Genomic DNA, 15,802 nt, shown 5'->3' with positions numbered 1-15,802 from the left:
GGGTCATCCAGGTAATCAGGCCCCACCTTGCCACCCTTGTGACATTCCCTATCTATGATTCTAGGATTCCCCGTTTTTTTAGGGCCTCATTACTAAACTTGCCCTGCTTGATCCCTTATTGTCTCTATCAACTGGTGTTTTTTTAAAAAAATTAAAAGACTTCATGCCCTGGGGATGGGATGGGGGAGGAGAGGGTAAGTGAAGGGAGGGAAACTGGGGACATTGGTGGTAATTACACCAATTGGGGGTAATTGGTGGAAATTACATTAGTGAAAGGATAGGTGTTGGAACATTGTACAACTGAAACCAAACCACAAACAGTTGTATAACTCTGTATCTCACCGTGATTCAATTTTTTTAAGAAAGTACAAAAAAGACCTCATGGCCATAAAAATGAGGAGTAGAGAAATAGTACAGGGGGTAAAGCCTTGTACGCTGTTGGCCCCAGTTGGATCCCCAGCACCCATAGAGCACCTGAGATGGTTCCTCACGCACCACCAGGAGTGATTCCTAAACACAAAACTTACTCCTGTAAGTTCTGAGCACCACAGAGTGTGACCCACGGCCCCACCCAAAAAGTATATCCATCTACAAAAAACGGTGGTGATCCAGGTATGTGAGTATTTTTATTAGCATTTTAATTTAAAATAATTGTCACATTACTTAAATTTTAAAAAGATAACAAAAGTCACTTGGAAAAATAGATATTAGTTTGTCAAAATATCAAGAGTCCATCACAATCACCTGATTTTTAAGGCATCTGTTCAGAAAGGAACCCTAAACCACTGTAGGTGAGAATGTCATCTGTTTCAGCCACTATGAAAAGCAATTAAGAAGATCTCTTAAAAAAAAAACAGAAAACAAAAACAACAGAATTTCCATACAACTCCAAGATACCACTTTTGTATCTATCCCCTAAAAACTAAAACATTAATTTGAGAAGGATATGTGCATACCAATGTTCATTGTACTGCTTAGTAAAATACCCAAGATCTAAAAGCAACCCAAAAAAAATTCCAACTATGAATAAATGGATCAAGAAGTCATGGTATGTATACACAGTGGAATACTATGTAGCTCTAGGGGGAAAAAAATTACACAATTTGCCACAACAAGAAAGAAACTAGAGGATATCATGCTGAGTAAGTCAGAAAGGAATAGACACAGAATGCTCTCTCACATATGGGGCCCTAAAGATACACAGCAACGGAGCAACAAAGAGCCGAGGGCAACACCCAGGAGAACTGATCCACACAACTGATTTGGGGTGGTGGTGGTTTGAAAGGGAGAACTGGGGCTTTAGGGTGAAGGAGGTGGGTATACCGGTGATGGGTGTGGTGTTGTAATAATGTACACAGAAAACCAACATTGCAAAGAATGTGTGTGTATGTGTGTGTTTGTGTGTGTGTGTGTGTGTGTGTGTATGTATGTGTGAGAGAGAGAGAGAGAGAGAGAGAGAGAGAGAGAGAGAGAGAGAGAGAGAGAGAGAGAGAAAACCCAATAAAAGCAACCAGGCAAATTGTCTCAGACCCTTTATTTCTCCCCACTATACAAGAGCTAACTAACTGCAGGAACCAGCACTGAGTCTTTTTCTTTTTTTTCTATTTTTCTGGAGGGAGGGGGTTTGGATCACACCCAGAGATACTCAGGGGATATTCCTGGCTCTGGACCCAGGAATCACTCCTGGTGGTGCTCAGGGGACCATATGGGGTTCCAGGAATCGAACCTGGGTCAGCTGCAAGCAAGGCAAATGCCCTCCCCCGATGTAATACTGCTCTGGCCCAAGTCTCTTAAGACTATAAGTTTTTTGGGGGGTGCGGGGTTGTTTGTTTGTGGGCCACAGCCAGTGGTACTCAGGGCTTACTTCTGACTCTGGACTTAAGAGGTCAATTCCTGATGGGCTCAGGGGAACATAAGACATGCCAGGGATCACACCTGGATCAGTGGGCTGCATGTAAGGCAAGCACCCTACCTGCTACACTTTCTTTTTTATTTTTTTTTTTTTTTTGCTTTTTGGGTCACACCCAGCGATGCTCAGGAGTTACTCCTGGCTCTGCCTCTCAGGAATTACTCCTGATGGTGCTCAGGGGACCATATGGGATGCCGGGAATCGAACCCGGGTCTGCCACGAGCAAGGCAAACACCCTACCCACTGTGCTATTGCTCCACCCCCTACACTAGCTTTCTGGTCCCAAGAAAGACCCAACTGTCCAAAACTAAATCAACAAAGTCACAGAACTCCCATCCACCCACACTTCCAACCTATAAGCCCATTAATACTTTGACTATACATATCCTCCTCTCACAACAAAGGGCTGGGGGGGAGGGGGAGGTCTTGTCCCATGCACTCTCTTTCCTCCCTTTACCAGGAAATTCTTATGAAGGATTGACTCAGGCTGCCCATCCCTCACCTCTCTCCACAGCTAACGCTTGATGGCTTTCATCTTATAACGAAACACACTAGACTAGGGCCAAAAATACTGTGCTTGCATCACTTACACATCACTTAATACCCATTAGCCAAGTTTTTTCATGTATAAAGGGAGAAAATACTCCTGAGACCAAGTGGCCATGTAACATACTCCGACATGCCAGATGCAGATGTGGCACCCACACAGGGAGAATAAATGAATGCATCTAAAACCACATTCTGAGGAGCAACTTTGGGTAAATAAAACTCCTCACTTCAGGGTGTTCACTCACCTAGAACAGCCCTGAAGCAAAACTCACAACCCAACCTCCATATCCTCAAAGACCTGTAAGATTCAGCAGCAGCTGCCAAAAACACAGAATGAAAAGTAGGACATACCTGGAAGGAAGTGGGAATACAGACGAGGTTTAGCTTCTCTTGTTGCACCCTTTCAGCTGTGGAGACAAAAATTATACTGGTGATTTTTCTCTCTGTCCACTTTTTCTTATCTGGCACATCTGCTCAAATCCAAAAGAAAAGGAAATCTCTGCACCCTAATGACAGTTACTCCTCATTCCGAGTCCTCAACCTGGTGGAAAAATTAGTGAACATACATAACAAAACAGGGAAACTTTAATGCCCAAAAAAATAAGCACAGAAATCAATGTTTACTATTAGTATATGTCTGGCCATATTCAAAAAGTTTGAATGTACACATATATACATTTAATCCTAACAACACAAGATAAATTAAGAATTATTATACCCATTTTATAGATGAAGAAACTGAGGGAAAGTACCTGGATAGTTATACAGATAACAAGTGGCAGAGCTCTGATATGATCCCAGCCAACCTAGTTCTGTGTCTCAACTGCTTCCCTGTATTTCCTTTTACAAGGAAAAGCTAGAACTTAGAAAGTAAAAGCTCCAAAAGCCATCACACCAGCAGCACAACTCCTCCTTAAAGACAAAAGGCCCCTGGACTCTGTGCGGAGCACTGCCCCTTGGCACCTGGAAGAGATCAGCATGCTGCAAGTCCCTCCCCTGGGCTTTGTTCCACCTCTCAAGAGCAGGGCAGTAAAACCTGTTGAGCTGCCACAGAAGCGGACAATTCCCGAGTCTCTGTGGAGCACAGAGACAGCACAATCAGAATGAGGTCAGCATTATAGGAACCAGCCACAGGCCGCAGGCACCTCTCCCCACTGCAGGGTCAGGGGCAGGGCGAGCCTGGACTGTTTGCCCAAGGTTATCTGCAGAACCCACAGGGTCCAGGCAGCCGCACACGGGACAGCAGAGGAGGAAGCCAAGCCAGGGCACCCCCAGGGGTGGCTGATGAGAACCAAGCCCTCTCAGGGCGCAGCATGAGCACTCAACTGACCTCCACAGACAGGCTGAGATCTTCCTGGCTCCGAGCTGGTGGAATCAAGCTAGACAGGGGCCAAACACCTGCTTCCTCCCCAGTCCCCGACATCCCCACCCTCTACCCCACCCAAGACACCCACAAGGCAGCCCAGGAACTTACCTATTCGCTGCACAGCATGGACAATTGTAGAACCACTTCCAATTCCCAGCACTTGGTTATTCTGAAAAAAAAAAAGGGGGAGGGAGAGGGAAAACCAAAACTTATTAATGTTGTATCTTACTCCTCTTTCAGCCCTTTTCCTAAGGCAATAAAACTACTATAGACAACAATTCACCCACATGTATGTAAAGTGAACACTATGCCCATTTTAGAGAAATGTGATCAGTAAAGCTGTGCATAATCCTAGTGCCCTAGACAATTTACCAGCAGAGGCTCCCCTCCTTCCCTCTCTAACACTGACATCAGCATTTTCCTGCTGCTGGACCCATAGGAGAACAGGTAGGGCACTTGCCCTGCATGCAGCTGATCCACATTGGATCCTCAGTACCACATATGGTCCCCTGAGCTCGGCCAAGAGTCATCCCTGAGCACAGAGCCAGGAGTAAGCCCTGAGCACTGCCAGGAGTGGTCCCAAAACTAAACAGATAAAATGAGGCCTAATAAAAATGTTAAAAGTTCTGTTGTGCTTTTAGGTTTGGTTTATTTTTGGGGGTGATGGGGGGGGCCATTGGTCTCCCAATCGGTATTCAGGGGGTCCAGTGATACTTGCCAATTAGGCTTGGTTCCATGTTGTTCCAGCCCTGTGATGCTGTGGGTGGGGTGGAGCAGGGGGGCGGAAGGAGGCGGGAGAGGCCAGGCACCAGGGCCACAGCTGGAGGCTCAGAGGCCTCCAGGGCTACTAGGCAGTGAGGGGTGGGGGTAACACTTCAGGGTGAGGGTTGGGGATTAAACCAGAGTTCTACACATGCCCCAGACCGTTGCACTATCTCCCCGGGCCAAAAACATATGAGTTTATTTGCACAAAAATCTATTTGGGCCTTGCAGCATCCAATCAAGCAGAACTATTGGTGGATGCAAGAACAAGGAAGTCAGAGAAGGCCAGAGAAGTGGTTGGCTATGGCAAGGTTACTTTTCTTCAGGGCCTGGCAGCACTTTCCCAGGAAAATCACCTCACCAGTGCTCATCAGGGGATTCCTGATGGACTGGTTTACAGTTTCACCTGTGGGAGAGTAGGAAACAATGAATTCTGTTTGGTGACAAGGCTTAGCATAAGCAACCCTACCTTAGGGTTTGTTGTACTATTTTCAATACTCCCTTATCCCATCAGACTAAAGATCTAGCTTACTTACATTGAAAAACAAAACTTAAGTGGATCTCATAAAAACAAGCACCTGAAAATTCCAAAAGATTCCAGGCCAAATCCTGAGGGCAACTGCGAAGGCAAGGCTGTTGGAAGTACAGGGCCTGCTGCCCCCTTATTACAAAGAATAGAATTTTCTGGCTTTTCAGAAGCTTTCCACACAAACTTCACTGTATCACTGCCATATCATTGCTCATAGATTTGCTCGAGCAGGCACCAGTAATGTCTCCATTGTGAGACTTGTTACTGTTTTTGGCATATCAAATATGCCACAGGTAGCTTGCCAGGCTCTGCCATGTGGATGGGATACTCTCGGTGGCTTGCCGGGCTCTCCAAGAGGGACGGAGGAATCAAACCCGCGTCAGCCACGTGTAAGGCAAACACCCTACCTGCTGCACTATTGCTCCAGCCCACACAAACTTAACAACCAGAAATTGATCAAGTTTGTGGACTCATAGAAAAGATCAGAGAAGCATGGCACCCATTACCAAGAGTTCCCTGGCTTCCCATTATGGTCTCCAGAGCCCTCCAGGAGTGATTCCTGAGTGCAGAGCCAGGAACTAGTCCTGAGCACCAATGGGCCTGGACCCAAAACAAACAAACAAAAAAACCCAGAAACATAAAATTAAGGACAGCATAAGTGAAGAATGGCCTAAAGTCACAAATCACATCAGCCTCTGTCCGGCAAAGGAGTCCCCCACCAAGCTTCAAAGAGCATGGCAAGAGGGAGAAAGCTTGGTTCGAAACTTGAGGAAGAGTATCCATCTGCCAAAAGGAAAGCTCCTTTTATAATAAATATAGGTCACACTTCTGAGCCCAAAGGTAAGAAGCAGGTATCGCACTAGTGAGCCTGTCCCCTTACCAACTGGTGACAGTACACAGGAGCAGACCAGGCAATAGAGGGGCCAGATTGTTAGCCCAGTGGCACCCCTCATTAAGGCCAGAGTTTCCAGCTGCATCTCTGCCCCTGAGGCTGCGGTCTGCCCAGCTATGATCTTAGGGCTTCCAAAAAGAAACCACTTTCCAGAACCAGCCAGGCACGGTGTTTCTGTTGATGATCCAAGACCCAGATGCAGCACATATAATCCAGGGGAACTGATCTTGCAAGCACTGAATACTCTGTCCTTGGGCAGGAGGAACGTAACTGAGCCTCCATTTTCTGAGCATGGAGTAGCATGGTCTGACCAGCACCAGGCACAGAACAAACACAATGGAGCAGGTGGCCAGGGAACGGGGGCCATTGGCAGTAAATTTCAAAAAGTCAATTTCAAAAATGTCTTAAGACCAAGATGTAATCTGAAAAGGGAGTTTCTGCCCCCAGGAGACTGGTCCAAACTCATAGAGGCCGGTCCCTTCAGGAGATAACTGCCCAAGAACAAAGGTCTGTTAAGGGTCTGAAATGACAACAGTCCAAACTCCAGTCCAATAGGACAGTGCTGGACCCACTCAGGAGAGATGCTTCAGCAGGAACAAAGATCTCTGATAAAACTGAAAGCAGTCTACCTGCACTCAGAAACCCTTCATTCTTGGCAGAGCCCTCTTAATGGGCTCAGAGGCACAGTAAGCCTCAAGCTGCAAAGAGCAGCTTGGAAAAGGCAGGAAAAAAAAAACCAAAACTCTAAATCCACTGCATTTAGGGTTGGCACCCCCTACCCTGGGTGAGCAGCTCCCCCCTTTACATTATGGCACACTTAATTCTGAGGCTGCTCACACCCCAACCAGAGGGGTCCAATTCCTTTCTTTCACCTCACGGACTACTCACTCCTCCAATTTCCTACACTAAACTATTCTGCTCCTCTTGTCTTCTGAAATTATTTTCTGTGAAAACAATGAGCCTAGGAACCTGGGGGAGTTCAGGACTTGACTGCCCTGCTGTGCTCATGCAGACTTCTATAAACCCTAACCTTGCCAGGCACTTAGCCGGCCAAGGCGAGGTGGGCCTAGCGGAGAGGAGCCCTCTCTATCAAGGCTGCACCCTCCAGCAACGTGCTCCCACTCACCCCCCAGACAACACAGCCAGCGGCAGCAAACTACCCTTACATGCCACGCACATGAAACCCCTGAAACCTAGCAAATCGTCCTCATCAAGCTCAGAGAGACAGCGATCTAAAATGCTAGCCTCAGACAAAGTACCTTGCATGCACCTGACCTAGGTTTAACCCCCTATATCACAGGTCCCGAAAACCCCACCAGGAATAATCCCTGAGCAGAAGTAAACCCTGAGCACCACCAGAGCTAGGAGTAAACCCTGAGCACCTCCAGATGTGACCCCCAAGCCCAAAAGGGCAGGAGAGCTAGCACAGTAGGTAAGGGACTTACCTCGTTTATGGCTGACCCAGCTTTAATCCCCAGCACCCCACACGGTCCCCAGAGCACTACTGCCAGGAGTGAAACCTAAGTGCAGAGCCAAGTGTAAGCCCTGAGCACCACTAGGTGAGGCCCAAAACAGAAAAAGAAAAAACTAAAAAAGTATTTTTCATGCTACCTCATTAGTTGGTGTAATAAACGTCTCTCTGACCTATTCAGGCACTCAACAAGTGAGGAACCCAGTGAGTTCAGCAACAGGAGCTGGTCAGTTTGACCACAAACAGCCACGCAAGATCAAGATATGAACAGTCGGAAATTAAGAGTGGAGCCACTCCATATTAGGAATTCCATCATTTTTAATTAATTCCTAGGCCACTTCCTGGGCGCAGTCACCTGCCTGTCTCAGGCAAAAGTGCCATAAAACAAAGCACCGGCTACTATTAAACACCTGGCAAAGAGATTTATAAATGTTAATGCACGTCAAATCTCTCACCGTCACCCACATGAACTCCGAGACCCCTCTTTAGAGATTAATTTCAGCAGTGTAAGGAAAAACCTAAGATTCAGAAATGAGCAAGCTAGAAACTGTAAGTCCTTTCAGTGGACTGCTGTAGTCTGCCACTCTTATCTGAGCCTAGAGAACTGGGTGCCTCCACCCAGGTTAGGCTGCTGGAATCTCTCATTTGGAAAATCTATTAACAGGGGCTCAGGGACTGCAGGGGGTGAAAAACAGCACTGGTCTTCCAATGCTGAGGCCAAAAGTTCAATTCCCAGCTCAGTTCCAACCCAGCAGCTCTGCAGTTACCACAAGAGTGTATGATCTCTGGCACAGAGCAACCAAGCTAGAGTGTGTGAGCACCACAACCAAGCACAGAGCCCCCAGCAAGTACTGCAACCAAGTATCCCCAAAGCTCACAACCAAGAGTGGGAAGACCCCACCCTGACACCACTCAGCAAGAAAGTGTGCGTGTACCACACCCAAGTATGTGTGACCGTACAGGTCATCACAACAAATAGGAAGAGAATAAAGAAATGATAAAAATTTGAAACAATGCAAGTAATTCTTGTCCACAGAAAGGCAAAGTAATTAAGTTTGTTGAGATCCAATTATTACCTTATTGGTTACCTATATATTTATTTATTTTGGTTTTTCCTGTAACAGGTTATAACATCATTTCCCTTGCTAATGTGAGGCATTAAACACCATAGACATTCCCTACGCATATTTTTTATCTATAAGTAAAAAAGTGTAATTTATCTCTTTTTTATTTTTCATTTTTGGGTCACACCCAGCGATGCACAGGGGTTTCTCCTGACTCATGTACTTAGGAATCATTCCTGGTGGTGCTCGGAGAACCATATGGGATGCTGGGAATCAAACCCGGGTTGGCCGCGTGCAAGGCAAACGCCCTACCCACTGTGCTATCTCTCCAGCCCCTTACCTCTTAAACAGGGCAGAGCAATAGTCCAGTGGAGAGGGAATTTGCCTTGCACACAGCCAGTCTGGGTTCAATCCCCAGCAGGCATTCCTATAGGTCCCCCGAACACTATCAGAAGTAATTCTTCAGTTACTCCTACAGAGCCAGAAGTAACCCCTGAGCATTGCCAAGTGTGACCCAAAGAGCGAAAAATTTTTTTCAAATCAATTCCCCACTCTCCACACAATCTTATTTTAAAAAGGCAACTTAAGAAAGTTCAATTTGCAAACATTTCATTGCAAATGTCTTAAAGACTTCCAGCAACTGATTAATAATTAACTGATTAGCAATTAACAATTAACAAAGTCCATACTGAAATTGCTTTTGGTAAGGGTAAGAAAGAGACCTATAGGTCCCTCAGACAACTAATAAAATCCTTCTCAAACTTAAAAATACTGCAAAGAGGGGCCAGGAAGAAGTACACACAAAGCACTTGCCTTACAAGCACATCAGCCCACCTAGTGCTGTAAGCAATGCCAGGAATGTGCCCCCTGCCACCCCCAAGAAAAACAACTAAAACCCATAAATATTGGAAAGAATAACCAACAAGTGGAAGGAGTTACAAGAAAAAAGAGGAAATGGAAAGTTAATATCCCCACTCCCATGGGGGGGGTCTCTCCACCCCACAAAAAGCCTTATCCCCCAAGTTCTGTGTGCCTGACTAGATAAAAAAACACATTTAATAGTTCCTGGATGCAGTCTCAAATACATCAAGAGCTCTGCTACACCTGTACCTGTGACCATGCCCTCAAAAACAGCAATACAACCAAGAGTCATTGAGCTACCTGCACAAACTTAAAAGCAAGGTTAAAAAAAAATAAAAGAGTAAGAGTCAATAGCACAGAGTACCAAAAAATAAAAATAAACCCATTTAAAATCAGCTGAGATGTCAAAAATGATAAGCAGCTGAGTCTTTCCAGGTGGACCATATACCAGCGGAAAACTTGGGGGCATTCTCAGAACGGGGGCAAAGTGAATCTCCCCCACCTCTTCCCACCCCCACCTGCACCCCCCACTACCCTCCACAGAAAAAAGAAAAAAACAGCAGCAGCCCTCCCCCATAACAGCTCCAAGAGAACATGAACTGCTGACTCTTCCCAGGGAGATTGTTCGGGGCTGAGAACTCTGGGGCCTTCTCGGAATGCGGGTGGGCAGAAGATTCCCCTTTCTGCCTGAAGGCAAGGCAGCCTGAAGTCATACCCGACAGCCTCCCCCAGACACAGAAATGGCCCAGCTTCACAACTAAACCTTATCACACTACCAAGCCACCAAATTGTTACCTATTTATAGCCTATGGGCCACGCAGTCGCACGTACAGCCAACAAAACTCAAATTTTCATAGCGCTGTCAGCCCCGTAGGACCACAGCAAATCTGACTGGAAAGTTGCATAAAAGACAAAGCTCAATGAGCCTAAACACAGCAGGCTCAACTAGCACTAGCCAGCACAGTAGATCCTTGAGGGTTTTAAAACACCATTGTGATCTATAACAATGATCGCAAATGGACTCTTATGGATCTAAGATTTGATCATTCTATTTGCTTTTGTGTTGTAACAAACAATATGAAGCGATTTTGATTGTGCCTGCTAGGTGGCAGCTGGGATGGAGGGTGGTGAACTAGGGTCAGTGGTGGAGGGAAGGGCACACTGGTGGTAGGACTGGTGTTGGAACATTTCATGCCAGAAACAACTGTATTATGAACAATTTGGTAAACCACGGGGTACAATAAAAATAATATTAAATTTTAAAATAGCTGAAATGTAAAAATCTTCACATGATGAAAATTTTCTTGATTTATTAATGCCCAGGTAAGCTCAACCTGACTTAAGCTCTACCTTGACAGTAATTTTACTGCCAGATTCCTCATTCCCAAGCCGAGCCATACACTCATGTCACCCTGCAGACTGGTGGCACGCAGATGAACCTGGGTGAGTCAGATCAGCTCAGTGTTAAGGCTCCTCCCTTCCTTTTGGAGGAGACCAGGAACTGCAACGGTCTGTGAGGCCCTGGGCTGCTCAACCGACTGATCCTGCTACTTAGGAATAAAAATGACTGGAATTAGTCAAAGCAGCAAGGCCAGTCAAACCCAACAAGAGGTGAGCCCAAAGATGAGCCTACAACAAAGGGCTGCCAGGGAGGCTCTGCTGGACAAGCAGGCCCCTCTGATGGACAGTAGTATGTGCAACATGAGACAGTCACTCGGCTTGAACAGTGGTTAATCTAGAAATACTTCTACTGACCAAATGGAGCCACGGCCCACCAACTTCACTCCGAGGAATGAGACAAGAACTCCAAGTCCTCCACCTATCCAGATATGCAAAGGGTCACCACAAGGAAGACCAGGGGTCTCAAGTACTAGAAACCCTACATCCGGAGATTCTAAGCAAAGAAAGACCAATCACCCCGCAACCTCCATATGTTTATCCATACTCACAGGATGGCCCAATATCAACCAACACTGAATGAAGATAAAGTCAGCTATCTGCCATGAGCTGCCAGCCCTGGGGTGTGGGGCCGAGGCACAAACACACAGATGACTAGAACTAAGACACCATCATAAGGTTTCCACGAGTTATAAAGTGCTACAGGACTTAAAAGAAATCTCTCTCCCCTTAGAAAAGGAAAAACTGAAAAGGAGAAAATGACCTTTGAACCAGGCCCTAAGAGATAGAAATCATTTTAACAGGCAAAGCAGAGGACCAGAAAGAGTTATCAGGTGAAGTTAAGATGTATTAAGGGGCTGGGGAAATAGCTCCAAGGGGTAGAGCACAGGCATTACATGCCAGAACCCCAGATTCAATCCCTGGCACTGTATGGGCCTCCAGAAGAGTAGAGAGCACTACCAGATATGGCTCCAAAACTTCACGAAAGAAAAAAAAAAAGAGCCTGACTTGTCCAGTGTTCTAGTGATGTGGGAGAAACAACCATAAAGAAAACAAAATTGTGGGTTTAAAGACAGGAGCAATCTCTTCTCTTTGCATCGCACCCACCTGCCTCAGGATCTCTCAGTAGATGCTCTAAAGGTCGCATACAGAAGTTAGGATGGGGTCGCCACAGGAAGAGGAACAGATGAGCATTCAGAAGATAATCAATGGGGCAGTGAGAGAGCTTGGTGGGCTAAGTGCTTTCTTTGCATGAAGGAGGCTGTGCTCACCCTCCTCCCCTAAGAGACTAACAGAGGATGATCTATTACTTAAGGGTGCAACACGGCGGGCAGGGTGGCATGATAAGGGCAAACGCAGTCCTCCACAGTCAGAACAGCCTAAACCAGGAAAGATGGAAGGTCAAGGGGAAAGATCAACTCCTGGAACATTCCAAAGGTGGAATCAGCAGGATTTAGCACAAAATCTACCTCAATAAACTGACACAAGTGAGTCAACAATTTCAAGACACAAAGTGCTAGAGGTAAACAAGGTGGGGCAAAGGAGAGGGCAGGACTTCTTGATAACCGGACACACGTGGCTGTGCTCCGTAATACATGTATTCGGATTTGTTAATCTACTTGTAAAGTATCCAGGCCTACTTCCTCCGCCCTTTAACCACATTTCTGGCCACCCCAATTGTGTAACACATATTAGGCACTCAAGTATCTGGCAAACAGATCAAATAAATGAGCATCAAAGAATAGAAAATACAAAATTAAAATACTACTGATGTTACAAGAAGTTTGGAAGAGAAAGTGAGTGGACGCAACTGAGATTAGGGGACAAGTCTCCAAAGGTCAATGGAGAACTCCCCAAGAAATGAGGGGAGCGGCTGGCAGATTTTTGCATAAAACAAAGATCAGAGAAGGAAACACAAGTATCACAAATATACATGGAAACGAGAATACAGAACAGATCTAATGATTTAAATTTTATTTACTCACCCACAGACTGGAGTGATAGCACCGAGGGTAGGGTATTTGCCTTGCAAGTGCGGCCGACCCGGGTTCGATTCCTCCGCCCCTCTGGGAGAAACCCAGCAGCTACTCTCTTGGAGTAGCCCGCAAGGCAGAGCCTGGCAAGCTACCTATGGCAAATTCTATATGCCAAAAACAGTAACAAGTCTCACAAGGGAGACATTACTAGTGCCTGCTCCAACAAATAGATGAACAATGGGATGACAGTGATACAGTGTTACATTACTCACCCATGAATTAGCAACTTACTTTATCCAGGAATTTTGAAATTTCAGATTGCTCCAATTTTTTAGCCAAAGGCACTGAATGTCAATAGCTCTTAGATTATCCATTTTAATTTATCTCTAGGACCTAGGTTGGGAGATAATCTCTAAAACCTTAAAATTACCTCTGTGAATTCTCATAGAAAAGCTTATAGGGAGGGGCTGGAGCGATAGCCCAGCGGGCAGGGCGTCTGCCTTGCATGCGGCCAACCCGGGTTCCATTCCCACCATCCCATATGGTCCCCTGAGCACGGCCAGGAGTGATTCCTGAGTAACCAGGAATAACCCTTGTGGTGCATCACTGGGTGTGACATAAAGAGGAAAAACAAAAAAGCACTTATGGGGAGCCAGAGGGTTAGTAGAGCGGGTAGGGCAGTTGCCTCACGCAGCCAACCAGGGAATTGATTCCAGGCACTACAAATGGTCCCCAGAGCACAACCAGGAGTGACCCCTGAGCAGAGCCAGGACTAATCATCGAGCACACCTATTGATCTGGATTATCCTAGTTACACCAAACATGCATGACAATGGAACTGTTGGAAGGTAAGTGGAACCAGAGTCACGGTTTCCATTCCACAAAACATAGTTTACCACAGGTCATGACCTGGCCCGTCCCCATTTAATCAAGCAGTTTGAGGGTCAAACACCATCTCCGAAAAATAAGCCTACCCTGCTATCATATGTAAAAAGCCATCGTTAGAGAAGAAAGGGGAACTTTCAGGTAGAAAAGGCAAGTCTATAGGGAAGGAAACTCCACCTAAGGGCAAGGATACAGGAGTACCATAATTAGGATAATTAACTTGATGGGTCACAGGAAATCCACACAAGCGAAGAAAAGACTCCACAAACAGCACCGTATCTCCTAACAAAGCCGGCAAGGCACCTGTTAACCTGTCAAACATCCTCCCGCATCCCTCAACCTCAAAGAGCATCCTCCAGACTTCAAGCGACCATCGAACCCGGCGGGAGACAAGAGGCTCAAACGCTTGCAGGCTCTTCCCCTTGGGCTGTCTCCCTTTCCCACTGGAGAGCGCGCCGGCACCAAACTGTCGTGCATTTCCTCGGCGTGAAATTTCAAAGCCTCTTTGAAACCGGCTTTCCAGGCTCCCCAGTACGAACGAAGGGAAGAGAAACTCCCTCTCGGGCGGCCCTAGAACGCACCATTCTCCAATCGCCGGTTACGAACGAAGGAGGCCCGTCGAGTTCCTTCCTGCCCCGCTCCAGTATCTCACACCACCACCCATCCACTTTTGCAGACTGTCACGCCACTGAACACCGAGTCCCAAGAAAGCACAACTTTTAGGGCTCTCCCCCAAAGGGCGCCGCCGCTCAAGGGGCCTCAACGGGGCGGGGAAGACGGGGCGCTAAACCCGGGTGAAAGTGCTGCATCTCCTCCCCTCTCGCGCACACCAGTCCAGAGCGGTGCGAGGCGCACCTGGGCAGTGCCCAGAGCGCGCGACACGAGCCCATCACTCCGAGCACAGATACCCCACGTTCCGAGCTGCTCACTTTCACGTGGTTCTCCACGGCGGCGCGGCCCGCCAGCTTCTTGGCCTCCTCCGCCTTGGACATCGTGGAGGGAGCCGGGTAGGCGATGGTGGCGTCCCTGCCGCAGGTGCTGGCGCCGCCCGGGCCTCCGCAGGTGCCAGACTGAGCACACCCAGGAGGCTGCACGTGCGAACCCGGGACGCCCCAGCGGTTCCCGCCTCCACCAGAGGCCGCGCCCCCGGCCCGCCCGGGAAGCGGGGCCAGGACCCGCCCGTAGAGGGTGCTGAAGGGCCCGGGGCGCTGCATCCCTACGCCTCGCACCAGACACCGCCACCGCCCCGCCCCCAGCTCGCCCGGAAGTCCCCTCTGTTACGCACGCCGCTGCTGCGGCGCGAGCTCTGTCGGGAGTTATAGTTCTGAAGCCTCCGTGGTCCGGACTCGCCCCTCCGAACAGAACTACAAGCCCCACAATGCTCCGCGATCGGACGCGTCTGTTGTTTGCAACAGCTTCCGCCCTTTAGTCTGTCGGGTTCGTGTAAGTGGTGGTTGCTTGCTCTCGGCTTGTGCGTTTCTGCCATTTTTTTTTTTGTCTGCCTCTGGATCCAGGAAAGAGTAAAAGATCTGACCCGGTTGTTTTTTCCAGCAGTAAGGACGTGATGAACAAAGCCTCAGTGCAATAGGTCTTCTCGCGGGGTCTCGGCTTTTGGGGGCGTGGCTACTCTAGACTGTTTCCCCGGAGAAAGGCACTTGTAAGGAGGAGAGGTGCTTGGCGTTTATTCATTAATTTACTTATTAATTTAGCCATAGCCGACGGTGCACGGGAGCTTACCCCGGCTTTGTGCTGGAGGAACCGAGCAGCGTCATGGATCTAGCAGGGTAGCTGCGTTTAAGCGATGGGTTCCCCGAGATCCCTGACAGCTGTCCTTAGATCGGGGAAGGCCCATGGCACAAACGTCAACGCCGCTTTAGACAGCTCCGGTGCTTGGTGGGTGTGGATGGCGTGCTCTGGACAGAAGGCGAATGATCTTACATGTATGTGTCCTGCGGAGCCCCCACTGTCCTTCTGGATTAATGAGGATTGTCAAAAACCGCCCTTTGAAAACAAATTCGTTTGGTGGCTTGCTGTACAGAGTAGCACAGTGCAGATACTATGGGGAGGGGAGGGCAGGGAATTAGAGGATATGCTCCTGGCAGTGCTCAGGAGCCGTTGGCTCGGTACCACAAAGGACCAG

The 15,802-nt window shown here is 47.7% G+C and overlaps 1 protein-coding gene across 1 annotated transcript in view; it reads right to left on the bottom strand.

The window, feature by feature from the left end:
- The window catches only part of RPIA (ribose 5-phosphate isomerase A), a 43,417-nt gene extending 28,500 nt beyond the window's left edge, over window positions 1-14,917 (bottom strand). Inside the window, exons 1-3 of the mRNA XM_004612044.2 lie at window positions 14,592-14,917; window positions 3,933-3,993; window positions 2,810-2,865 (exon numbers count right to left, since the gene is read on the bottom strand). Coding sequence (XP_004612101.1) covers window positions 2,810-2,865; window positions 3,933-3,993; window positions 14,592-14,876 — 402 coding nt within the window. The 5' untranslated portion in view covers window positions 14,877-14,917. The remainder of the gene's footprint in view (window positions 1-2,809; window positions 2,866-3,932; window positions 3,994-14,591) is intronic.
- Between the last annotated feature and the right edge of the window lie 885 nt (window positions 14,918-15,802).

Source organism: Sorex araneus, chromosome X (assembly GCF_027595985.1).
Source record: "Sorex araneus isolate mSorAra2 chromosome X, mSorAra2.pri, whole genome shotgun sequence".
Classification (NCBI taxonomy): Eukaryota; Metazoa; Chordata; class Mammalia; order Eulipotyphla; family Soricidae; genus Sorex; species Sorex araneus.
Note: the sequence above shows the minus strand (reverse complement) of the source record. Positions and strands in the feature narration are given on the sequence as shown.